Source organism: Ptiloglossa arizonensis, chromosome 7, assembly GCF_051014685.1.
Source record: "Ptiloglossa arizonensis isolate GNS036 chromosome 7, iyPtiAriz1_principal, whole genome shotgun sequence".
Classification (NCBI taxonomy): Eukaryota; Metazoa; Arthropoda; class Insecta; order Hymenoptera; family Colletidae; genus Ptiloglossa; species Ptiloglossa arizonensis.
Genome location: NC_135054.1, coordinates 23,944,217 through 23,970,913, shown reverse-complemented (window position 1 = coordinate 23,970,913; position 26,697 = coordinate 23,944,217). Strand labels below are relative to the sequence as shown.

Below are 26,697 nucleotides of genomic sequence, written 5' to 3'. Positions count from 1 at the left end.
CGGGTTTTAAGATAAGATCACTTGGGTTATGGCGGGAAATTACTGTCAATAGCGAATGCACTGTCGTAGTTGTCGGGGGAAACGATTTGTCAATGAATAATTCGACGAGCTTGTAAGCTGAGAAAATCACGAGCCAATTGATTCCAAAAGTATAGGATCATTGTGCATCGTATTATTCAAAGGAGGATACAAGCGGCTGTAAAAATTATACTTTTTTGGCAATGTTACAGTACTTTAATGCATTTTAGTTCCAGCTAAAGTTGTTTAAGATTTGCAATAACGGACGTTGCAATGTAACATCGCAAAACCGGACATTAATTTTCATCTCTGACTTTTTACTTTATAATTTCGAAGATCGTTTTTTCGTTACGTACGTCATTCGTTACTTATCTTCAAAAATTTACAAATACTAATATACGTGTCCCCAAAAACCTTCGCGTTTCGAATGTATTGAAACATTTTATGCACTGGAGTCGCAATTTTTCCGTTCTAATAACGAATCTACCGACAAATACGTATTTTAAAACGAGTTTCAATATTTTGAAAACGAAACACTTAAACGACAAATCAAATCGAATAATGTAAGAATTGGCAATCGGTTTGTAAACTATAGGATATCAAGTTGTGCCCGCGTATTAATAAATTGGTAATTTTACCGATTGCTCGCATCGATAGACATTTGTACGAGTCGAACGAATTTAATCGACGATAAACGTGGTATTGGATGGTTCGATTGTTTCCAAATTGAAAAATTATCCGATTGCGTTTACTGGTCGGGGACATGCTAATGTATCGGTGCAAAGAAAAAATGGTGGACACTGGCGGAACGAACGAAGGTCCTCAGACATTGCGGGATACGTTCACCGATGGAAGAACTTGCGAAACGAGAGTGTCACAATATTTCATAGCAAAATGCACGAGTGACCGTCTATTGCAAAAATGGCCGTCTTTCGTCAAGCTGCGTACCCGAGGTAGAAATAGAAGTTCGCATCAGCCACGAAATACTATATTTCACAAACCGACGAATCCTGGGCTCGCTCCGTTCGAAAAATAATTTTACGATACGCGGAAAGAAACATTGAAAAAGTAAAACGAGGAAAGAATGTCGAACAACAGAGTAATTAATTCGAAAAGGAATTTAGTATGGTCCGCGAGAGCCGAGTAACGTAGCGTAGGCTTTCCTTTTCTTCGTTTACTTTCCGTCCAATGTTACAATCAAAATGGTTCGTGTGCGTTCTGAAAATTTTAAGAAAAGAGGTAGCAAGCTGATGCACTTTTCAACGTTATTCGTTCGATCGATCGATCGCGTCGAAAATGAAATCTACAGTTAGAAACAATTGAACGATCGAGAAGATTGGAATCGTGAAACGTTTCACAAGGTTATGTAAATGTAAACCGATCAACTTGCGAGACAATAAAAACTAGTCTGTCTGTTCGTAATGGTGCTCTGCACCGGACAGTAGCTCGTGCAAAACCTTCGTACGGAGCATATACGTGTCATAGTTACCAATTAATTAATAAACGAAAAATGCATCGTAAAGAAGATATTATCGTCTCGATCTTCTTAAACGGATTCCACTTTAGCACCTTGAGTGAAACGATGCTTCCCCTTCGCGCATCGAAATCACCGAAGGAGCGTCAATGCTAACGTTACACCTTTACGATTTTATTCAGCAAAAATTAGCCGCATAATCGATTTAAATTCTTCGTCGTTGAATTTACGGTTCGTTCGCTCGTAAATGTCGAAATTACTGGTTTCGTATTTTAAATTGGCAGAAAGTTTTCTTTTGAACCAATAGAAATCAATTGCCGCAGGGCTAATGGGGCATTTAAATGGCGAATGGGTTCACACCGTTAACCCGAACTTGTAATTGCTTTATTCAAATTCGAGGACTCTTTTCCAAGAGTTTTTCAATCGAAATGTTATTAATACGTAATAATTAAATAACCGTTGGACTCTCGAAGCTTTCGTATTTCGTAATATTGTAAATTTTACGTAGACGTACAGGGTCATTTGCGACCGATCGTGTACGTTGTAGAGAACCTTTGATATCTCCTCGCCATCGATTCTTAGAAGCAACAACGCACGCTCGGCGACGAGCCATTTTGTATCGATCGGAGGCCAAGGATGGATTTCGAATTCTCCCGGTCCAATCGCGCTTCCGTCGAATCGAGTATTTGCTCCGCGCGAAAAGCGAAAACGCCGATAGTCGTAACCATAGACCCACATACATCACCGCTGCTGACCGAAAATCACACACTTTGCCCACCTGAGTAGAAAGTTAGACGGTGTTTTCTGTTGTCACGGTACCTACTAGCAGGGGTCCCGAGGCCGAGGTTGAAACAACCGTGGCTGGAGTGCGTTTTGATTTGGGCCCCGGCGTCGGCCGCGAGGGACTCAGCCTGAGAGACCCTGCCGCCGGACTGGTCGACTATTCCCACTGGCTGACAGCCCTCAGGTACTTGAAGGATGCTTTCGAGGATGAGGAGCAAAGGGAGAGGCTGCTGATCGATGAACGGTGGATGCGCACGAATCGCGAACTAACCCGCTTGCTCTGCTGCTGTTTTTATTTTTATTTTTTTCGTCAAATGTGCGGCTGGTCCTGATGTCTGATGATGGAATGCAAACATCACACAGTTCCCTTTCTTACAATTGCACCGTGAGGATATCGTACACGTAAACACGTGGATACGCCTCGGCGAAGGGGAATTTCATTTTTCATTTTTTTTTTTGTCGCCCGCGTGTTTTCGATACTCCTACTGGTACGTCGTATAGCAACCCGAACGGGAGGACCGTCTCCTCTTCCGGCGTTTAAGGGTTTTCGCGTCGCACCTCCCGTAGTCGCTGCAACACGGTATCGTTGCCCCCGGAACGATCGTTTCGACGTTCCAATGGGTAGACGGATACATACATATATATATATATATATATATATATATACGCGAGCGAGCTAAAGAAACGATTACACCACCGAGTCCGAAGCAGACATCCCACACATGGACACTGATCACAAGCATTCTGGAATGCGTTATTCTTTTTTGGTCACGTTTTATCATCACGCAACAGACTTCGACAAACGTTTCGAGCAAATCAGGCTAGAAAAAGCGACAGGCTAGGCGTGAACAACGTTCATTAGATGAAACGACTAGATAAACGTCCACGATACGTTTTTAGAGTGGTTGGTGTCTGTTCGTCTAGGGAAGCTTCTAATCCCATGGCTGGTCGCTGAAGAACGTCTCGGATATTTACAAGCACAGTGCTGTACAAAATATGCTTATTCTGGGTCTAGGATGAGGGTTAACGATGCAAACGAAGACGGCTGTTCTTAATCGTTGACGACCTTGTGTTACAGGGGCGAGAAACTCTATGTAACGAAGGACAAACGATCCAGAAGTTCCTACTGGCGAAGGATGGCTTGTTGGGGCTGTGGCTTGTTGGTTCTGCTGATTGCCGTGATCATTGCCGTCTTGGCTGCGAGTAAGGACTCTTCTACACCATGGGCCTTTTAAAGTCGTCACGATACCCCCGAAACACGAAAATCGGACCGGTTCGATTAGATCTCAAATTTTTCAGATTTTTTTTTAAAGATAAACTTCGCTGTCCGTACGAGTTCGAAAAAATAATTTCGAAAGAGACAGAAATGTATGGTGAACGTTCAATTCTGTTGCAGCTGGCGTAATTTTGACGCAAGAAGCCACGGAACCCTTGGAGAACCTGCAGCAAACTAATTCGCGACAATTCGGCGACATCCGAACAGCAGGAAGTCAAGAATACGTGAAAGATAACCCGCCATCGAGTCCTCCGCCTGAAATCTCGAGTTTCCAACCTTGGCCAACGACGGACGAAACCATTTATGCTACCGTTCCGAGCGCTTTGGACGGCTTATTGCAGTTGGACGAATTCCGTTGGAACGACGATTTGAGTGATCCTAAGTCAAGAGTATATAGACAGGTTACCTCGGAGATAGAAGAGTATCTAAGGAACACGTTGCATCCTACCGACAACGAAACGTCCGTTAAAGTGTACGATATAAACAAACAGGGAGAAGTGATGTTTAGAATAAGTTATCCTCCGCGTTCCATGCCCGAAGATACGCAACGGATAATCGAGGAATCGTTACGGAAAAATGGCAACATGATCGGCCAATATCACTTGAGCCGATTACAAGTGAACAAGCTTGTCGACGACTGCCAGATCAAAAGTCACGGATGCTCCGAAAGTTGCAAGTACGATTACTCCAATGGTATGTTCGTTTGCTTTTGCAGTCCTGAGAAAACCTTGGACAGCGATGGAAAACGTTGCATCGATAAGAACGATTTGAGCAACGTCGAGATGGACGATGCGATAACAGAATCTAATACCAAAACGGTGCACGATTACGTCCAAGGGAGGAGCAGAGGACCGGGAACCCCGTACGAACCCAGACGTCCGGACAATTGGGACCATGCGGAATTCACCACGGAATCTACCCATACGAAACACCCATCGCACGACGCATCGGAGCCAAAATATACACCCATGGCCACCACCGAAGAGAATCGTGTCTTCAAAGACGAATCCGATTCTGTTCATTGGATGCACGATCACTTGAGTCATTTCACCGTCGAACCAAAGTCCGAACCGACAGCCAAACCAGAACCGGAACCTGAACCCTCTGCCGAACCAGAACCTTCCGGTGAACCAGAACCCTCTGTTGAACCAGAACCCTCTGTTGAACCAGAGCCTTCGGCAGAGCCAGAACCTTCCGCTGAACCAGAACCCTCCGCTGAACCTGAACCCGCCGTTGAACCTGAACCCGCCGTTGAACCTGAACCCTCTGCTGAACCAGAGCCTTCGGCAGAGCCAGAACCGTCCGCTGAACCAGAACCCTCCGTTGAACCAGAACCCTCCGCTGAACCAGAACCCTCCGCTGAACCAGAACCCTCCGCTGAACCAGAACCCTCCGCTGAACCAGAACCCTCCGCTGAACCAGAACCCTCCGTTGAACCAGAACCCTCCGTCGAACCAGAAGCTTCGACAAAACCAAACTCCCCCACGGAATTCGAGGCTTCGGCAGAGCCAAAGCCTTCCGCTGAGCCAGAACCTTCGGTAGAACCAGAACCATCCGCGGAGCCAGAACCTGCGGCAGAACCGGAGCCATCCGCTGAACCAGAACCTGCCGCGGAATCGGAAGCTTCGGCAGAACCAAAGCCCTCCGCCGAGCCGGAACCTTCCGTAGAACCGGAGCCGGTCGCGGAGCCAGAACCTGGGGCAGAACCAGAGCCCACCTCTGAACCAAAGGTTTCGATGGAACACGAACGAAAGCCTATCGCCGAAACGGAAGCCCCCTTTAACAATCTAGAATCCCCTATGGAAGTAAACCCTACCGCTGAACCGCTTCCGCACATCGAACCAGAAGTTTCCGACGAACCTAAACCCACTGCTGAGCCCTCGGCTGAATCCAAGTCACCGGAAGAGTCGGAACTTTCGCCTGGAGTCGAACCAACCACCGAACCCAAACCTTCGGGACAATCGGTATTCTCGATCGAACACGAATCGTCTACTTTGTTACCCACGGAATACGAATCGTCCACGGACGTAAGGCTTCAACAGGACAGTTCTGGGACGTCTCGCGATGTCGAGCACACTACCGAAACGCAACACACTACGGAATCGAAATCTTCCACCGAAGAAATGTCTTCCGGTAAAATAGATTCCTCCGCCGAATCTACGACCATGAACAATATATTCGCCGGATCGATTACAGAATTACCTTCCACCGAATCGCCTCCGCTCGCACCTCCGTCTCCAAATACAACGATAGTAGACGAAAATACGAATATCTTTGGTTCCAATGATTCCGCTAACACCCAAGCGGAATCTACCACGCTTCCAAGTTCGTTCGAAGAAACCACATTGACGAGCAACGACAATCCCACCGACGACACGATAAGCGACAACGAACCTTTACCGGTGATACCTTTGATGACCAACGACGAGGAAGTTACGACCTCGAAACAGCCGTCTACCGCTGATCATTCGGAAGCGAATACAATATCGATAATCAATACGAACAACGATGACGGATCGGTAACCACGAATCCTATAGATAACGACAAACAGGGAACACCAGACGTTGAACAAACTACCGAAAGTAACGCGTTGCAAGACGAAGCAACCGAGTACATTGCAACGAACACGAGTAACGAAGAATCTGGACACACGGGTCCTGCCTCGGAATCCAAATCGGTAATAACATCGTCCACTACCGAATCTACCACCAATTTGAGCACGGATAACAGTTCCGAGACAACTCCTCTCCTCGTGGACAACACGTCGGAGAATACAACCGAATCGAGTTCCATCGCCGTGGAAAGCAGCACCACGGAAGCGTACAATGAAACGTCCATGGAGCCCAAGTTACACGATGCTACAGCGTTGCCCGAGACTACTCGATCTCCCGTTATCCATCCCGAGCCGAGTCCACACGACGCGAACGAAACCAACGTCATCGAACACATGCCTACAACCATCTTCCCTAAATTGCCAAAAAATATCGGCTACAACGTCGGACCTCTCATAAACGACACAGAGGAGGAGCACATCATGGCTATACCGCAATCGGAGCACACGAGCGAATTTCAGGAAGCTCACGCGATCATTCCTCAACTGATCCCCGAACAAAGCGCGCAATCGCACCAGGCTGAGCCCGAGAGCACCACGATGGAAAACAAGACTCGATTCTCCATCGAGAAGACGAGGGTGGATCTACACGATTCGACGACCCATCCGGACGAGAACATCGTTTCGATGGGCGATCCAGGTTACCAGATTCGTTACGACGATAATTTGGATCATTCCACCAACCATCCGTTACATCCTGCCGTGTTTCCCGAAAACGCGGTCGAACACGTCACCGAGAAGTCCGACACGATTTACGACAAACAGGCCGACGACATGTCGCCGTTCCTGCCGGACGTTCAAAAGGAGAAAGAGATGAAGAAGGCGCCGAGATTGGACAAGGACGAACAAGACGTGCCCAATCCTTTCGATGGTCACGTGGAAGACGTCGTCACGTACAAAAGTTTGACGGAACACGTTGGTGCACCGACCACGGAACGAAACGCGAACGAAACCGAATTCAAGGACTCGACGAACGACGTGCATCCCGAGGTACACAACGTTCACCCGCTCGTCGAAGGGAACGAAGACGACAGAGGCAACGGTACGGGCGTCAAGAACGAACTCACCGACAATTTGGGAAAGGAACGTTTCGACGTTTTCGAAATAAACGACACCGAGTCCGGAACTCAAAACGGACTGCACGCGTACGATGTTGTAAATAAAGCTGCCAACAGCGGCGAGCAGGCTGCAAACGAGAGCAACGTTTCCGAGGAAGACGAAGAAGCGCTGAAAGTGATACCGTTAGAAGAGCAGTTCAAGGAAACTGTAACCACCGTTAAGTACGACACGGAGGTATCGACAGAATCCAGCTCACTCGCAACCTCTACGATGCACGCCAAGGAAACACTCTCGAAAGATACGATCAATGTGACGACTACTTCCGAGAAACCGGAAGAGAACGCCGTGGAGGATCAGTACAACGACATAGCCGACGACACCTTGTCCAAGGGGTACCGCCACGACGATGTGGAAATTCCGGGCAAGGCTACGGAATCGGAGAAACTGATTACCAATGATTTGGACTTGTCGCGAAACAACGATCAGAAATTATCGAAAGCAACGGACGAGTCTTACCGGGACGACGCGAGCAAAGGTACCGCGAACGTTACCGAAGTTACCGCGACTACGGTTGGAAGCGTATCGGACAAGCACACGGAAGACGCTAAACTGACCACGCAGATACCGGTGCTACCGTTGGAGATACAGCAAGAGATGTCCGTTACCGAGAAGATCGAAAGCACCACCGTGACCGAGGAGAGCCCTCGAAAGGACAACGACACGGAACAACACCCGAATGTTGCTCGCGCGGACGCGGAAAAGGGGGAGCTAGCGACGGCCCAGGTTCAAACAACGCACGTGTCCTCGATGGAAACCCAAACCACTGCTCAGGTACCGATACTGCCGGAAGAATTGCAAACCACCGAGAGCGAGTCGGTGTTGACCACCTCGTCGATGAAACCAGATGCCGAGATCAACGACGCGGAAAACGGAAAGATCGACGATAAACGGTTCGAGGAGAAAGAGTCTCCCAAGTCCACGGACACCGATACGCGTAACGACGATAAAACCGAGGATCTGGTAACCAGCGCGGTAGAACGCGTGAACGTGCACGGTAACAACACGGACGATTCAATGCCCGGAGCGATAGAACGCCTGGCCGATACCGGGGCGAACGTTACGGGGTCACGGACCGACTCTACGTTGACGAACAAATCCAACGGGACCGCGATGAACAACGAGGAGACCACCAAGGAGAACGAAACAATGTCGCGCGAAACCGCGACCGAGAGTTCTAAACCGGAAACTACTCTGCCCAGGAGCGAGGGTACCATCACGACCGAAACGAGCGTCCCGAAAATGTCCAGTTCCACTACGACGGAAGACGTCAGACCGGTCATCGAGATCGTCGAAGACGACGTCCCGATGTACAGAACCCTGTTCATCACCACCACACCGAAGCCCGCGTTACCCGACTTGGAGGTAGGAGAACTGTCCGAGGAAGCTTTGACGGTGATTCCGCTGGAAAAGAGTTTGGATGTGAAGAAGAAGTCCGTGGACAAGAAACTGATCGACAAATACAAGTACAAGAAAGAGAAAGAGCTCAATCTCGAAGACAAGGAGGAGGCGAACGTGTTTACGGAACTCCCAGATCCGGCTACCTCGACGCCGACCTCGACGCCGACCTCGACGCCGACGTCGACCCCGACGCCGATGGTCAGCACCGAAAAGAACGAAGAAGAACGTAACGCGAGCGTCGCGTCTACGTTCGACGCGAAAGCGAGTCCTGCGGTTCCGGTAACGGAATTGAGAATCACCGAAACCACCAACGGATTCAATCGAACGGAGGAAAAGGATCCCGGAACGGTGGCTAGAAACGAAGAAGAACAGAACACCGACAGAACCATTCCCGTTTCGGAGATAATAGAATCGGAGTACGTCACCGAGCCCTTCAGGATCGATCAGAGTTATTTTTATCGTCGACCGAACATAGCGAACGATCTCGCGACGAGTCCATCGGTGACCAGTGAGTCACCGCTCGGCGAAGGACGCGCGACCATCGACCCGGGGAAAATTACCGAGCCGGATAACGCGAGACCGAACGAAACAGATTCCCAGCCTTCGGTGTTGACCGCGTCTCGATCATCGGTCACCTCGTTCGCGCACGAAGCAGACGCGAATCTACTCGCGAAAGAGTTAAGGGCGGCCACGATCGTACCACCGTTCGCGCAAACCAAATCACCGGATACGCCGGTCGAGACCACCAGCAGCCACATTGACGTCTCTTTCTTGAATCTGCCGCCGAGCGTCGTGTTTTCGAAATGCACCGCGGGTCAATTTCTATGCACGAACGGTACCTCCAGAGACGGCGCCTATTGCGTCCAACTGTCCGCTAAATGCGATTCCGAGAACGATTGCTCCGACGGTTCGGACGAATTGAACTGCGAGGAAGAGGGCTGCCCTGGAAACTTTCAATGCGCCAGCGGTCAATGTCTCAAAAGGGACTTGGTGTGCAACAAGATCGTCGACTGCGACGACGGCAGCGACGAGAGGAACTGCGCCGAATGGAAATGCCAGTTCGATGAATTCAGATGCCCCAGTGGTAAGTGATTCGAGATCGAATTCGTTTTACGTCGGATCGTTGAATGCAAACAGGGGAACGATAGCCGGAGAAGTGAAAGGAAAAACGAGCGTGCAACGAGTCGATTAATGGATCTGTGTTGAATATTAATAGACACGTTCCGCGGACGTAAATGTTCCTACGTAGCGCGCTGATTCGTTCGTCGTTGCACGGGGTGTAAAATTGAACGCTCGATTCGATCCAAAGATAACCGATACGTCGACGATGGGGCAACAATTTCGGGCACGACTCGATCGAAGAATCGAGAAAAACAAAAATGAGAGAGAAACGTAACAACGTGCAACGACGTGTTTCCTCGATATTGCGTTACTAAGGAGATGAACTTTTCATTCCAGGAAGATGTATTCCCGGCATCTGGCAGTGCAACGGACGACCCGATTGCGAAGATCATCGGGACGAATATAACTGTGCCGAGAGTTGCGGAAACGACGAGTACCTCTGCCCAACGGAGAAATGGTGCATACCGCTGACGTGGCATTGCAATGGGATCAGCGAGTGTGCCAACGGAGAGGACGAGAAGTTCTGCGATTGCGCGTTGGATCAATTCAAATGCCAAACCGGCGGTTGCGTTCCGGAGAATCAAGTTTGCGATGGGATAGAACACTGCCCGGATCATTCCGACGAATGGGGTTGTTTAATGGTGCAGAAGGAAAGCGACGTGGAAAATAACGGAGTCCAAGAGTTGACCGAGAGAACCTCTTTGTTAAAGATCAGGTAACGTAAATTCAATTTCGTTCCATGTGCTGCTTTTCCGAAGATTTATTCCCCGTTGATTCTTCTCGGATTCTTCGATCGTACATTAAACTTTTGCAATGCTTTTATCGTTTGCACCGACGTCGTCGTCGTCGTCGTTGTCGTCGTAATCTTCTTATCCTGCAAGGTATGACTATTCTTGTCACGTTACAGGCAATTCGACGGTAACTATCGTTTGGTTTGCTCCGACACGTGGAGCGAAGAGTTCAGCGACTCTTACTGCCGATCTCTCGGATTCTCCGGTTCCGAGGCGACGGAGATGCTGGCGTGGGAGGATAAAAACCAGAAAATCTTGAAATTGAAGCCCAATTCGAATCCCCGTATGCCTCTGGTCACGAATCTGGAGCCAGTGGAGTCCTGCTACACGGAGAAGGTCGTTCAAGTTTCCTGTCAAGAATTTTCTTGCGGTTCGGACTACGGAGAAGGGCCAACCGCGAGATTGGTAGGCGGTACTCCAGCCAGCGAAGGACAATGGTCCAGCGTGGCTTTGCTGAAGGAACCGAAACACGGTGCTGCTTGTACAGCTAGTGTCCTGGGACCCATGCACGTACTCGCGAGCTATTCCTGTATTCACAGGTAACCGAACACTCCACCGAGAAAATCGATACGCCAATCGTACGGTGTTCTTTTTTAATCGAATTGCGTCTCGCGATTCTAGATACAAGCAGAGCAACGGATGGCAACTGTTCACCGGTGAAAACCTCTTGAAGGCACATCCCGTTAAGAATATCATTCCGTACCCTCAAGTGAAATACAATCAATTCTTATATAACGACGATATCGCGTTGGTCGAACTTGAAAAACCTTTGAGTTTCTCGAGGAACGTTAGCGCCGTTTGTCTGCCAAAGCAACCAATTCAGGTAAGTATTGCCGTTTAGTTTGAGATTCTTTTGCTCGAGTATAGACGATGTATATAGTACGTAATTGTGTAAAATATATTTTTGGGGAAAATTTCAGCCAGGACAGATTTGCGTTACGGCGGGATGGGGATTCCCTGTAAATGGCGAGGTGGACTTGCAAAAATATCAAAAGTACTTGCCAGTTCCAACGTACGAAGCCGATAAATGTAACGCGACGAGTCATTACGCTGGATTCATCACAAAGGACAACATATGCGCCGGATTCACCGATACCGATAAGGGACCTTGCTATGTAAGACGTAGTTTCGACTATTTATTCGAATAATTCCTTTCAAACGGTATTTCACAAAGCTTAATTACAGCGATTCGATTGATCGATAAGTGATATTTTTATTGTTCTTTTTTCCAGAACGACGAAGGAGCACCTCTAATGTGTTACATCGAACCTGGAGGGGGATCGGCTAGATGGGAAATTCAAGGTCTACTTAGTCACCATAGCAGATGCTCAAGGGGTCATCCACCGATTTACTCTAGCGTGGAACCTGCGCTTTCTTGGTTGCGACAGTCTGTGCCTGCTTTACAAACGCAAAGCTAAAGTGCTACAACGTGGTCTTACTTTTTTTAAAGAAAATATACAAGTATTAGACGAATCTAATTCAAATTGGCTGCAACAACATACTGAAATTAATGTTAGAAATGTTACATAGGGAGGGGACCTACAGGTTGAATTTTCAAGTTCCTTGTAAAATTCATTAACCGGATCGACAAAAAACGATGTACTTAATTTGTTATTTTTTTTTTTTTTTTTATTATATTCGTCTGTATTTCAAACAGTATGTTCCTACTTGAATGCAAAGAATGCGTTTAACGGAAAGCACCAAATGGCCATAATTCGATCCTCTGTATTAAAAAAAAAAAAAATGTAAATGACTTTTTTTCTAATCTATCGATTAATGGGTAGATATTGCAATATTTTTTAGTAAGTTCTACTTACTATGTGTATGCAAAAAAAGGAGTGCGATAGAGGTACACACAATTGGCGACATAATACTTATTTACAATTAAGAAATTTGTAAATACTGTATAAAGCGACTGTTTAATATGATTAACATTGTAAGAGATTTTTTACAGGTTTAGCAAATTAGGTCTCTTAATTATGCTCTTTTATAAGTACGACTATGAGAAAAACACCGAATGTTTGACACGTCTTTATTCCGTCGAATACCGAATAATTTTAAAATTCATTTTCCATTGGACTGTTTATTTTATATAGTAACCGAGTCCAGTCAATTCTCTCGGACATAAACATTGTAGTTCGATTTATCGCAGCAATGTTAAATGTTAAATGTTTGGAAACGTACCTTGAATTCGGTTACTACGTAAAAAGTCAACAGCAAAACGACAGTATTTATTCAAAATAAGAAATCGATACAGAAGTATGCCCAATTATTTGTTCAACGGTTTGTCTCTGCGATCCTAAGAAAGGATTCCTGAAACGAACCAAGGATTAGCTTAAGGAATAGATAGGATAAATGTATATAATATATAAGTATTTTAATAAAATACACTGTTACGGAAAGATACATTAATAAAATATGTTCATGTATGCATAGTCACTGATGAATGCGTAAGTATTTTTATATACTAAGATAAAAAATAAACGTATTTTAAATGAACTCTACATTTATTTTAAATCTAAGAAATTCGAATAATTTATTGTTTAAACCGTAAAGTAATTTTTCATATGTTTTTAATCTTCTTCTTTTTTTGGCATAGCTGCAATTTCAGCAGCTGTTACAGCAGCATCCATAGTAATTAACGATTTGGAAACACTAGCTATTAATTCGTTATACTTAAAAATAACTTCATCCATTTGATCCTTTAGATCTCGAATTGCTCCATCAATTTTTAGATACGATAAATCTAAACGATAGAATTTCTTCTCTAGATCCGGTAGATCAGTTAAATCGTCGGTTTCTAACACAGGCATCAACTCTTGCATTTGATTCAACATTTCAAAATTTTGTTGAATCTCTGGCTTTAATGTAAGTAGTAACTGACCTATAGCGTTTATATCTAGTTTTGAATTTTCAACTGCCGTATCTAAATAACTATTCAATTCTGGTAACCGCTTTATCACAATATTTGCCTTTTCACGTCCCGATAAAGCGGATAAAATCAATGTGTTTACATGTAGAAGACTATCAATCACAGGATTCTCTGTTGTTGTATTATCGATCCCATTTGTTTGTACCAGCCCGTATATACATTTTTCCAAGTTGGCAATTCTGTCCTCTAGTAATTCAATAGTTGTCATTCTAAACGTTAAAAGAAAAAATATGGTAACATACTTGTGCACATATTATCCTTAAGTGAATTGGAAATTAACTATGTAATTGGAAATCCCTAACACCTTCAACTTTTTATATAATATTTTATCTAATTGTGCACAAAGATATTTATCTATAAGAAATATGTTAATACTCTTTAATAATGGAACATACGATCAGATTTAAAACGGTTAGTAACTGAAAAAGCATTACTTTTAGAAACATAATAGATTGTGCCAAAGGTTGCTTCGATTATGTGTTAAATAATTTACTTAAATTTTGTTTACTTACATATTTACAAATAATGTTAAAATAGTAATATAATAAACATAATAAGGTGTCAAAGCTTAGCCCAGGAATATTATAAGAGATCCAAGCAGTGGCATCTAAGATTTAATTGCAAGTTATGAATGATAATATTTGTGAATTTTTAGAAAACAAAAGTTACTAATAAAATACATTAAATAATTAATGAAATCTTCAACATTTGTTACATATATATTAATATGCACAAATAGATCATTCACAATATGTGTTATGAATATAAGTAAAATTACTTACTCGAACAAATTCAGGAATTCTGAAAATGTAACTTCAGTTTATACCACAAAGAAATACAAATGATGATATTTAACAAATATAATTTTCCAACACAAAACACAAATTTTGACAGGAACAGCTACCTACACTTCGTTTATGGTCTATTCTGCACACAAGGTGAAAGATGACCTACCGACACGATAATAAAATAGGAATTTTTGAGCGACCCCTTCATTTAAGAACGGTAAATCTGAGAACTATATTCAATGGAAGCATCAGAGTCGGTAAAGGTAATAAATACAAGTTCTCTCAGTTGATATTTAAAGATTCACACTTTGAATCACAGATAGCAGTTTTGTCGTTTCAATTTTTATTTCATTTCTTTCAAATTAATTTTTAATTTGTTGCTGATTAATATATAAAAACTATGAAACGGTGCAATATTCTTTCATTATTTAGAGCAAGTTTTTTATTTGTAATATTTCTTTTTCGCTGGATATTCTTAGAGCCTATCATCCACACAAAATCATTTTTTAAAATATTGGAATAGACAATTATTAATAAAGAGTATTTCTCTTATGTCATTCGAATAATACGCTTATTGCAAACTCCTTTATAGAGTTACATTACATCATAGACTTGAGCAATCGTGCTTCTAAGAAAAGTATGTTTTGCTCGTAGATATCAGGATTGTACTGCTATGCATAATAGTGTGCTTCATTATATTAACGTATATATCACTCGTCGTATGAATGCATCTACAGGATAATCTAATACCGATTCGTACAGTTGCTTTTGAGCTAAACAAAACGAGTCTCTAATAAATTTGAACATTTTGCAATAAGTATTTTTTCATGATGCCTCGTCGAGGTACGTGCCAATACGATTACAATGTGTAAAAAATACGTCACATTGTAATCTTGCTTGATTAAAAGTCCCGAAAATAATAAAACTATGTTCGTAAGATTATGGTAAATCACGCCACACAATATCTGTTTGTTTACGAATGAACTTATTTATTTCTCAGAACTCCTACGTGGAACATTGCTGAATAGTATCTTATTCTGAAAATCATATACATACCTCTTGAAGTTCTACAGTTGCCCGCTAAAATTTAAGCCCGATCCTGTCCCAAAACCGCTGATCTCGATCGTAAAACTATCTCCAACCTCTTGTCTGTAAAATGATAAAACCAATCCTCGAAATAGATGCATCGTAGCAACTTTTTCACGCACGCATATATGTATGTAGGTACTTTACATTAGGTACTCTCTGTAACTACACATTTTTAAATAAACTCTGCCGTTCTCCCCTCTACCCACTTTAAGAAACTGTTACAGACGAATAGCAGACAATGTCCGTAAGAGAACGCGCGGCAGCTACGTCGAGGTGTGTGGTAGGGATATGGAGTATCTGTCATGGCCGTCGTCCATAGGGAACGTAGTTTTGTTCAGGCCGTGTCGGCGGACGGTGCGCGGTGTGTCCAGTAGTGGAAAAAACATGGGGCACGATTATGGGCAGACGGTTAAGCGAAGAAGGCGTTAGCAAACTCGCGGTCCTTGTACAGGACGATTTATGCGAGAGGTCCGCGATGATGGAGTCACGAGCCCGGAGGACTCGGTTGCATAGTGTTGTAGGGATATGCTTGTTTCTCGCGCTCACAAGTATCATTTATCTTGGATACTTCTGCCCGGATCACGTATGCGCTCTGACGAATCGTGAGATCAAAGAATCCGTAAGACTATCCGAGAGTCTATCTGCTGGTCCCGGCTCCGGTTTATCTTCTGTCTCCGTCGAATTCGACAAAAATGGCCTGCTCTCCGTACATCCTGCTTTTAGACTGCAGAGCATTCAGGGAAGTCTTGGTTACGACGACGTGTTTACCAATGAAACCTTGCAGTTTGATATCAATGCGCACGATGTCATTGTTTTCCTACATATTCAAAAGACTGGTAAGCAATAGTGTTATTGTTGTTATTGTTGTGGTTGTTGTTGTTGTTGTTGTCGTCGTCGTCGTCGTCGTCGTCGTCGTCGTCGTCGTCGTCGTCGTCGTCGTCGTCGTCGTCGTCCAATGTGTAATTTTTGCATCAATTCCAATTTTTATTGTCAAGAATTACGATTAATTCAATTTGTTTGAGGATGAATAATGGTAAGTAATATGTAATTAGTGTCTTCATTAAAACGTTTACACAATTTTTAATTTATTTCTAATATAATCAGGTATTCATTATGATACAATTTTTTATATCATAAAACACTTTTCATATTATTTCTCACATTTATTATATTCTGTTGATAAATTGCTTTTTGATTGATAAAATTAGAAACGATATACCATAAATAATACAATCCTTCTTAGAAGCAAGTGAACCAGACAATTTCCAGATCATAAAATGTCTGTTTAAATATATATTTTTGTTCAACTTTGTACTTAGATTTCTTTGAACCATTGCCAACCAATTCTATGGCTGGATAAAAACAATGCAACACCCCTTCTGACCATTGTACAACTGAATCTTTGCATTATTCATCAGGCACTGTGAAACTTCCAGACCCTATCTTAGAAGGAGAAAGAACAATTCAGGGATGTTGTCTTGTTTAATATGCTGTGCATGCATATCCCTGTTTCCTTCTTACTTTTTCTATGTTCATGCTTCCCGTAATCTTTTCTTCATCAAGATGCATATTGATAGAAAATACAAGTCATAAAAACTTGTTAATGTATACCCTGTCACTATTATGATCTTATCTAACATCTGATCTTAACTATCAAGTTCTCTAAGATTATGCAAATTACCAATACGTGTACACAAGACATTTGTTAAAACTTTGTATAAATTATTATTCCTAAAGAAATGTTAAAGAAAACAGTTTTCTTTTTTTATTAAGTGATTGTACTTGTTAATTTTTGTATAATACTAATTGATGAAAGATCCGTTTTACATGATACACATTTTTTTATGTTACAGGAGGAACATTATTTGGAAAACATTTAGTTAGAGATCTGGATCTGCAGAGACCATGTTCTTGTCAAAGAAGACGCAAGCGTTGTTTTTGTTTCCGTCCAAATCGCAATGAAAACTGGCTTTTTTCGCGATATTCTACCGGTTGGAAATGTGGTCTGCATGCCGACTGGACAGAATTAACTAGTTGCGTTGATGCAGAATTAAATAAAATTGAAGGGGATGGAATAAAGCGTAGATACTTTTATATAACTATAATAAGGGAACCTGTTGCGCGATATCTGTCTGAATTCAGACATGTGCAAAGGGGTGCAACATGGAGAGGTGCCCGTCATTGGTGTGGAGGAACACAGGCTAACATACCACAATGCTATCCTGGATCCAATTGGCAAGGAGTCTCTTTGGAACAGGTAACATTATGTTATAAATTACAATATAACTCACATAAAGTCATCACACTGACTTCTTTTATGAGTATATCATTAAGTATGTTATCTGAAAAGCTTTCACATTTAGAAACACATTAAGATAAGCATTTTCCCTTATCTTGAGATTTCCTTTTCTCCTATTTTATATAGATGCAATTCTTCCCATGAGAACAGCTGTTTAGTTTATTGATACAAAAATTTGAAATTTATAAAAACTTATATTAATATGGTATAATAAATGTTGTATATCTAAAAATAGAAAAACCGTGTAGTGAAAACAGGAAAAATTTCTATGTGCAGAATCATATTTGATCAATTTAAATCTTTTTGATAAACAATATTATGATTTATGTAGTTTATGGCGTGTCCATATAATCTGGCAAGCAACCGCCAAACCAGAATGTTGGCTGATCTATCAATTGTTGGTTGTTACAATTCTACACTCAGCAGCTTGGAAAGAGATCGTCTCATGTTGGCTAGTGCTAAACACAATTTGCAATTCATGCCTTTCTTCATGTTGACTGAATACCAAAAAGTAAGAACTAATTTTTTTTGTCGATGTATTGAAATTGCATGTTGACATGGTTTTGCATTATCATTCATTATTGTAATAGCTTCTAACTTCCTTGGTTTTTTGAAGAAAGTTTTTAATTTTATTTATTGTTTTTTAATGTATTATATTTTCAATTTATACTGCTATAGATTTTACATGTTAATTGTTATTTTTAAATTTTTTAAATTCATGAGCCACTGAAATTTATCAAGAAATTAGTTTGATTTCTAACTAAGATGCCTAAGCTAGCTGGGCTAACAAGGTATACACTGGAGAACCATCTGTTGAAAAGTAGCTCTTGATGTAAATAATTGTCTTACCCATCATACGCGGATGATGAATATCCTGTAAACATCCCGTGCTTTCCACCTTTTAATTTTACAGTAAATTTAAGCTTCTTTCCTGCTTTAAGAGATCTAAAGAGAATTAATATTTTATGACTAAGCTACTTATACATTTTAATTCTTGTAATACAAAATAAATTTGTTACTACTAAAATTCATGTATACTAGATAATTGTATATATTTAAATATAATTATTAATATAGAATATACAGCGCTTTCTATTTTCATATACTTACTGTACAAATACTTTTGTCTTTAATTCTAAATTTGTATTTCTTGCAATGCTATGTTTGATGAAATATGTTTTTGTGTTAGCTTTGACCTTTTTTGTTATGTGTAACTCGTAGAATGACATGTTGTTCTCCTTGACACATTAATGTATCTAAAGAAAAATATTTCACTTGCTGTATATATGGCTTATATAATCCAAACAAGTTTTTATTATTGTGTTTTTGTCTTATCTTGTCATTTAATAGAAGGAAACTTCCACATTATAAGTCATAGTGGATATATGATGTATGTGTACATAGAGGCATTACTTTATATTAATAAAATATGTATTTTAAAATTCTATGATATTATAAATTTTGTTTTATATAATTATTTGTTTGTTTTTGTTTTACTTCTATGATGTACATAAAACTCACAATAGTAACTTGAAATCAAATAGGTGGGACAGTATTCCTTTGAGGAAACATTTGGAATGAGATTTGCTATCGCATTTGAGCAACATAATGCAACGCTGAGCGCTGCTACAATGGCTACCCTCAGTGTAGAACAGTTAGATGCTGTACGTAGGCTTAACAGACTGGATCTGGAACTTTACGAATTTGCAAAGTCTCTTGCATTTCAAAGATTCAAACGGCTTAGAGATGGTGATCCCTATTTTGTACAACGATTTCAACATTTGGGTGAACTACCTGCAAGGCAGAGTGCAACAGAATTCAATTGGGATTCTGTGATTGAGGATACTACAGATGTTGAATGATATGTAAGTATGTTATAAATAGATAATATTGATGCTTTGCATTCATAGCTAAGCAAATGAAATTGCTCTGAATCTGAGTATCTCAGGGAATCATCCTTGAAAGAAAATATCTTACATAGAATTATTGTATGCGGATATCTGCATGTAACTTACCAAAAGTGTTATAGAAATTAACTTGGATAAGACCAAAGAGAGCTCGGGGGATCTCAGTGTAATCCTCTTTCAATAGCTATATATAAAAGGATATACAAAATAATAACACAAATTTTTTATGATTTTTATAATATTCATAAATTCTCTATAAAAGTTCTTCCATTCGATGCAACTTTCTTTATAATGCTACATTTAAGCTTATAGTTTGTTGATGTTTTTATCTTATAAACAACAGTTTTTTAAACACATTCTCACATTGGGAAAGTTTAAAGACTTCAAAAATACATAATTGGAGTGTTTTCTTTTTAAGTATAAATGTTTAATATTTAACATGATACTCATTATTATAATTAAAATTCATTTAGTATTCTTTCAAATATGATAAAAATTACTTCAATAATTGTATGATTGAAATTATTAATTTGCATTCATAAAAATACTATGATATAAATTTTTTATTTTGCATCTTCCGAACATATTTATATTTCATAAATAATAACAAAATTAAATTTACTTATTTACTTTTACTACATCACAGAATACTGTAAGTCTTATATTTTTTTTATTATTTTATTTAAAATGAAGGATAATAACTAAATTTTGTAATAAAAATATTTAGATAAAACCAAACTTGGACAATAGGTATTGTTCCAATAATACTTGATGAAATATAGCTAACAAAATAATTTTATCCTTTTCAAACGAATATGGGTTAAAGTATAAAAATTTGAGTCAATAATATTTCTTGCTTTAAAAACATGTATATCAATGGTTACAAGTTAGGTCAGCGGTTCCCAATCTCCTTTGCTTGGCGATCCTTTTTATAAAATTAAGGGTAAGTTGCAAATTTTTCTATGCTAACATTAAATAAAAATAAATAAAATATACGCGAAGTAAACAATTATGTTTTACTTAACTAAAGTTCATCAATGTGTGTATTAGTTGTTATATAATTTTCACCATATTTTTAAACATAATATAATAAATATCAATTTTTCGATTCGTGGGTCGCTAACGACTAGGTTGAGAACCTCTGAATTAAATCATTTCCGTATTCCTAACTGATACATCGAGGAGATAATAGAAGTAACATAACATACATGTATAAAAATCTCTATTTATAGCTGTTTTCAATGCAAGGATAAATATTATAATTTAATTTTGTAAATATATCTAAAAGTATACATATTTTTTAATCAAAATATTTGCAAAGTTGCACCCTCTAATGCATGAATTTTATTTTACTTTTTAAAAATGATAAAAAGCATTCATTGTTTAGTTGTTTATACGTCTATAAATTAATTAATACTCGAACTAAACAATAGGTAAATCCCATAAAAATCCCTCGGTGAAGTTTACAGTAATTTTTTTACTAGGTTCTTGATCAGTCACATTATGCAATAGAGGGTTAAATAAAGTAGTAATAGGTTTAATGAAAGCGATTTGTATAGTTTAAATGATAAAGCATTCTTGCAAATGATTGAATGAGTGGTCATACATTGGATAAATGTATCCAATATTAGATATTAGATCATTTTCAGTACATATTTTATTTATTAAAATTATTAAATTAAAAAAAATTCATTTATGCAGATGTTTAAGATATTGGATTTACAGTTCGTGTAATTTATTATTGTGAAATAATAAATTGCTATGCTAAGAACAAAGAAAATTGCATTAAGTTGTTTAATGCATTAGAATTGTATATGTAATAAGGCGCAATGGGTTACCATTATAAATATTTCATATCATCAAGTCATGAAGATAAATGTAATATATCCTATATACAAGATATAAACGTTGGGTAGTTGTAGTACCAATAAAACAAAATTGTTAGTAAAAACGTAAGTTCAGATATCAACAGTTTCCGAGTTAGATAGATAAGTTTTCTATCATTCTAGCAAGTGTATAAAATAGCTACACTATTCATTTAATGCCTTGATACATTTGTACATTGAGATTCACACAAGCTCAAGAATGCTGGATTTAGCAGACATGTAAAGAAAATAAACCATTTTCTAGATAATGCTAAAAAACTCACATACAAAAATATTCATTTGCTGCCCTTGCTTAAAGAAATGAAAAATTTGTTAAAGTTTTATCAAGCAGTTAAGTAAGTTATATTGTAAAACGAGTGCCATGAAAAAATATATGAAATAAATTGATCTGTTTTTAGGATTGATATTACAAACAATTTGTGTTAATATGCAAGAATAGAATTTTTTTCAAGTCAATTGTTTACAAATTGCAGCTTTTTGTGACCTATGTTGAATATTTTGTTGTTTATTACTCAATAGTAATTGTGATTTGCTAACATTTCGCAAGTCATTGAAAATTGTATTAATATAGACTTAATTTTTAGAAAACAAAATGTTTTTTAAGATGTTATATTGGAATTATTATCATGTGTAAATCAACAACTTGCGAAGAATCTATTTGTCAGAATATGTATGTAGAAGCATAATATTAAGCATGTAAAATTATTAATGATAATGATAATTTAAAAGTAACATTAAGGACCAAAGATTTAATATTTTTACAAGGATGCAGAGAGCTTGTTGCAAGCAATTGTAAAAAAAACTTTTTATATGTTCATAAAGAAAGTGATCATTATAAATGCAATAAGTGGTAAGATGTACTGCACATTTTTCCATTTAATATGTAGGTACAATAATTAGGAGTATCTACCTGGATAAAACACAAATAATTCTTTGAAAAATTGATGCACCAAAGTAAATGTTTAGTAATATATTGTTATTTTCTTCATATATTTGTCTCTACCGTGCATCAATATCATTGTAATAATTTAAAGATAATCGAACTTAAATCATATAGGATGTGCAGTATTTTAAAATTCATAAATGTAACAATTAGATACATCTATTTTAACAACTTTTTAGGTTTCAATAATTGCTACATTTCTCTGCTGATTTTTATTTTTTATTTTAAGTATTGGAATGTTTATTCAACTATGTGTGTAAAAGGGTGCTTGTGATCATTGTAAACAATTATATGTCATTAGTTGATCAAGTATTTGTATTATCAGCATTGTAAAAACATGCACATACTCATTGAATTAGCACGAACGAGAGATTTGTTTTAATATGTAATATAAAGTTTTTAGTACGAAATTAAGTTGTTAAAAAGATTAAAAGAAAATGCCATGACAGTAGCCTAATAAAGCAAAGTATGGGCCTAAGCCATTGGTACCTTATGTAAGCCAGTGTACATACCATACCATTAATTAAGGAACAATAAATTGTTGTGTATACAATATTATATACAATCTTATACAGACATATATAAATGAATAAATAAATAAATAAATAAATAAATAAATAATTATATATATTATATGTAAGTTGTACACATATATTTAAAACTATGGTATTTGATTATTAAATAATTATACAAAACAAACTATGTACTTTTTTTAAGACATACCCATCTCAATCAGAAATTTTAAACTCATTTGTGACAATAATGATAGTTAAACCACAATTATTATAAACACTATTCTGAAAGCATGATTGGAAAAAAAGAAAATAAGATATAAATTAAAATGTTTATTTTGCAATTGCTAGTTAAATATATTTATACATTATTATTAAAAGAATTTTTTATTTGTAGAATTATATCTTCAGACCTTCTGTCTAAATTAGAATAGTTCCTGACTTTGTAGTTTAATATTAGACAAATAGAGGATGGACATAAAGAATTTTGTAAATATCGAGCCCTACAGGGATCAATATTGTTACATTAGCTCGTTTTGCTAGAGCAGCGATTGCTCTAACATTATCTTTTCAAAACCTGTAGGTGGAGGATGAGCAAAATTATCCAAAATTAAATCTAAAATGGCCCCATCTTCCACTACAAAGGAAAATTAATCGCTTAATACACTGGAGTATTACTAAGTTAGAAATCTCTTTAACTCATAGAAGATTACCATAGAGTACTGGATATACTGTTCCTTTTATGCCCATTACGGGAGCGTCCATTGATTTTCCATTTATATAGAAATTAAGTTCTACGTGGTCATAAGATACACCCTACAGATAAAAAGTGATTAGTTTAAGAATTCATATTCTCATGCAACATTATACTTACTATAATGTCTCCTTCTTGAACTGTACTCTGAATCTTATGTATTTCTTGTTGATTATGCCTTATGATACCATCGGAATTAAAAGCCCAACTTTCTGTATCATTTCCCCCAATTGCAATACTGAGATCCGTGGACCTTGTAGCCAATCCAATCGCCCATATACCATCTTGTTGTATTTTAACTTCAAAATAACTTTTACTTTGGACAAGAGGGGCATTTGTTAAGGCACCACCACAACCACACACTCTTAGACCGTCTTTTACTATCACAACTTCGTGTCCTGCACCAATTTGACAATATTTTCCTTAAACGGTGTTATGTTTCGAAGATATCGCATTCCTTAGAAATATTTAAAATTTTGAAAAGGTATAAAAGTGGAAATTTGATCATTATAGTAATAAATTATGAGGGGCACTCGACACGCATTCTTGTCTTAAAGACATGCAAAACCATAAACTTTATGCAAATTCGATGATACAGATATTGTTAACAATTTAAAATACCGTTAAACGTTACCCCAATCGTAAATATTAAAATTACCCATAAAACATGTATCTAAAGCTATAGGATTAGGTTCTCTCTTCGGAGTTTGAGATTCGGCAAAGCCAAGGCCGTCAAAACAATTTCTCAAACAGCAAAACATCATCTTCGTTCGATTTTCTTTACGATCTATTTAAATGGACAGATGCGGCATTATGCCACTTCTACGAGAAAAAATTGTTTCTTCTTGTAAGGAAAAAGCACTGGATGTTTCGTAATATTTACTTTTATCGCACAAAAAAGTAATCACTATGCAACTTCTAAATATGATAGTAACTGATAATAACTTGATGCTGCGTGCATTTCAACGTGAATACAGGATTTCAACTTTCAGTGTATTGGTACACTATGCGTGTCTAACAGAAAATGGCTTCTTATTTCCGTACAATCAATAATAAAAACTTATTTATTTTATTTAGTTATGATTTATTTTGAATCGACTTTGATCGAACGACCAAGCGTGACTTCAAATTTCGAATGTTTACAGAATATAAACATAATTTTCAACGCGTTAAAAACATATGCTATTTGAGGTTACGTCCGACATAAAAGGTTGAGTTTAGAAATGTAAATAAATATAAGGAAATGCAATATAAACAAGTGCGTAAAAATGGTTATTTTAATTTTTATATTAACATAAAATACTTGGAAACAATTACAACATACAGATTACTGTAATCAATTGGGAAAGAAAGTAAAAACCTTTGAATTCTGTACCAAAATGGTATTTATTTACTTATTTCATATAAGAAAAATTTATACTCGACTGGGATACAGCATCTGTAAGAAATTAAGAAAATTATTGAATTTGAACGTATATGTTGCAGAATATACTAACATATGCACTAGTTATATTTAACGTTTTATATAACTTACAATCCTAATACGGTGACCCATAGCTTTTGCTGGCAAATTTCTTTTAAACTTAGCACGCACCGAACCACTGGTTCCATGAGGTCGCGTTACTTTACCCCAAATAGCTCTAACTTTTGTTTTTCTACCCTTTTTGCCAGGAACAGGTGTCTTATTTTTTGCCTATAGAAGGACATAATAATTAAGAAACGCGTAACATTATCTAATTTCAGCACTGTTTAATGCTGTAAAGTATCATAAACAAAATTCAAACAAAGCAATTAATCGGTAAAAAAATAGACGAAAGAAATTACCTTATATACATAAACACATCGTTTTCCTATGTAAAAATCTGAGTCACGTATGCTTTTTGCTCCGTCGATTCTGAGTAATGCTGTGTGTTCATGTTGATTACGCAATCCGCGTTTGTAACCGGTGAAAATAGCTTTAGCGTACAAACGCCCGTGCCTTTTAAACGGTCTTTTCTTTAAAGGTGGTGGATCTACTGGCTTCTCTTTTGGCTTTTTGCTCGTTTTCGTTTTGGCCTTTGGATCAGCAGATGCGTCCGCCATTTCTAGAAAATTAAATTACATTTTTAACATAATCGTATTTAGATTTTGTTATTTTAAAGAGTGAAATTATAATAAAACTTGAAACAGAATATTCTAACAAAATTATTTAACCTATTAAAGTTATTAAAATATTTTAGGTTATGTCAAATTAGTATATAAATTGTTCTAGAAAACAAAACAAACTTCTGCTTCGACATTAAAATAGACGCATTTTAACACAATACTTTTTACTATTTTGCGAAAAAAATGTATTGTTAACGTATTAGAGATTTATTAAAAAATACACGTTTATGTTGTTACACGACTATTAATGCCATAGGAAACAGCTTTCCGTAATCCACTTGGATCGATGAAAAACAGACGAACTATGACAATGAAAATAATTATGCAATATCACAAGATGATTATTAACAATTTAAGATTATTATGAATCCAACGATTTCATTAATTTAACATATTTTAAATAATAAATATGGGAGTCTACCAATATAAGACGTACCGGATATGTATCGCGAACTAAAAGAAACAGGAAATTTTAGCCCTCTTACGGTCGAAGTATCAAAACTTTCCGTGGTAACGTTAAACGCGCTGTTATCAACCGAGACTTATTTGTCGTTTTATTATTATTTCCAATTACTCATCTCAAATACTCAACTTATAATTAATCATTTTCAAGCTAATGTTATAGCTTATTGTATATTCCTTTCTCTCATGACAGGCTTAGATAAGGAATAAGAACATATTCATGACGACAATAAAATAAAACGGTTAACGGTTACCCATTAAATAGAGTAACAAGACATAGAACAGATATTTCATCTTTTCGATTCGAAATGCCGAACTTGTGTCGAATTATATTTGATCGAATGTCGAGTCTTGTGCGTTATAAAAAATTTCTGTGTAAAATAATTA

The 26,697-nt window shown here is 38.3% G+C and overlaps 5 protein-coding genes across 13 annotated transcripts in view; 2 read left to right on the top strand and 3 right to left on the bottom strand.

Moving 5' to 3' along the window:
* LOC143148889 (uncharacterized) overlaps positions 1-13,010 on the top strand; it is a 51,114-nt gene extending 38,104 nt beyond the window's left edge. Inside the window, exons 4-11 of one of the 2 annotated variants that reach the window (XM_076315683.1) lie at positions 2,319-2,459; positions 3,354-3,478; positions 3,672-9,764; positions 10,139-10,517; positions 10,710-11,132; positions 11,215-11,416; positions 11,514-11,708; positions 11,826-13,010. In XM_076315683.1, the coding sequence (XP_076171798.1) occupies positions 2,319-2,459; positions 3,354-3,478; positions 3,672-9,764; positions 10,139-10,517; positions 10,710-11,132; positions 11,215-11,416; positions 11,514-11,708; positions 11,826-12,011 (7,744 nt within the window). In that variant the 3' untranslated portion in view covers positions 12,012-13,010. The remainder of the gene's footprint in view (positions 1-2,318; positions 2,460-3,353; positions 3,479-3,671; positions 9,765-10,138; positions 10,518-10,709; positions 11,133-11,214; positions 11,417-11,513; positions 11,709-11,825) is intronic. The other variant, XM_076315684.1, reaches the window with a different exon arrangement.
* LOC143148891 (dynactin subunit 3) lies at positions 12,954-15,590 on the bottom strand. Of its 4 annotated transcripts, XM_076315688.1 has the most exons (4): positions 15,547-15,564; positions 15,370-15,462; positions 14,308-14,326; positions 12,954-13,734 (listed from the first exon to the last, which is right to left on the bottom strand). In XM_076315688.1, exon 4 carries the CDS (start codon positions 13,731-13,733, stop codon positions 13,167-13,169), a length of 567 nt encoding a protein of 188 aa, XP_076171803.1. In that variant the 5' UTR covers position 13,734; positions 14,308-14,326; positions 15,370-15,462; positions 15,547-15,564; the 3' UTR covers positions 12,954-13,166. The 4 variants fall into 4 exon arrangements, with proteins under 4 accessions (XP_076171803.1, XP_076171802.1, XP_076171805.1 ...); XM_076315687.1 differs by having other exon boundaries at positions 15,370-15,590; XM_076315690.1 differs by lacking the exon at positions 14,308-14,326 and having other exon boundaries at positions 15,547-15,563.
* A 102-nt stretch (positions 15,591-15,692) lies between these two features.
* Positions 15,693-20,002, top strand: Hs6st (heparan sulfate 6-O-sulfotransferase). 2 transcript variants are annotated; one of them, XM_076315685.1, is made up of 4 exons: positions 15,695-16,238; positions 17,256-17,659; positions 18,033-18,212; positions 19,246-19,997. In XM_076315685.1, exons 1-4 carry the CDS (start codon positions 15,800-15,802, stop codon positions 19,561-19,563), a joined length of 1,341 nt encoding a protein of 446 aa, XP_076171800.1. In that variant the 5' UTR covers positions 15,695-15,799; the 3' UTR covers positions 19,564-19,997. The 2 variants fall into 2 exon arrangements, with proteins under 2 accessions (XP_076171801.1, XP_076171800.1); XM_076315686.1 differs by lacking the exon at positions 18,033-18,212 and having other exon boundaries at positions 15,693-16,238; positions 19,246-20,002.
* A 3,267-nt stretch (positions 20,003-23,269) lies between these two features.
* On the bottom strand, positions 23,270-24,711 carry LOC143148857 (SPRY domain-containing protein 7). Its single transcript, XM_076315616.1, has 4 exons — positions 24,362-24,711; positions 23,824-24,101; positions 23,663-23,765; positions 23,270-23,586 (listed from the first exon to the last, which is right to left on the bottom strand). Exons 1-4 carry the CDS (start codon positions 24,465-24,467, stop codon positions 23,489-23,491), a joined length of 585 nt encoding a protein of 194 aa, XP_076171731.1. The 5' UTR covers positions 24,468-24,711; the 3' UTR covers positions 23,270-23,488.
* Positions 24,712-24,962: 251 nt separating this feature from the next.
* Rpl35a (ribosomal protein L35A) lies at positions 24,963-26,303 on the bottom strand. Of its 4 annotated transcripts, none has more exons than XM_076315619.1 (4): positions 26,285-26,303; positions 25,528-25,787; positions 25,238-25,396; positions 24,963-25,141 (listed from the first exon to the last, which is right to left on the bottom strand). In XM_076315619.1, the coding sequence occupies exons 2-4, from the start codon at positions 25,783-25,785 to the stop codon at positions 25,118-25,120; spliced, it is 441 nt and encodes a 146-aa protein (XP_076171734.1). In that variant the 5' UTR covers positions 25,786-25,787; positions 26,285-26,303; the 3' UTR covers positions 24,963-25,117. The 4 variants fall into 4 exon arrangements, with proteins under 4 accessions (XP_076171734.1, XP_076171735.1, XP_076171733.1 ...); XM_076315620.1 differs by having other exon boundaries at positions 26,270-26,290; XM_076315618.1 differs by lacking the exon at positions 26,285-26,303 and adding an exon at positions 26,086-26,106.
* Between the last annotated feature and the right edge of the window lie 394 nt (positions 26,304-26,697).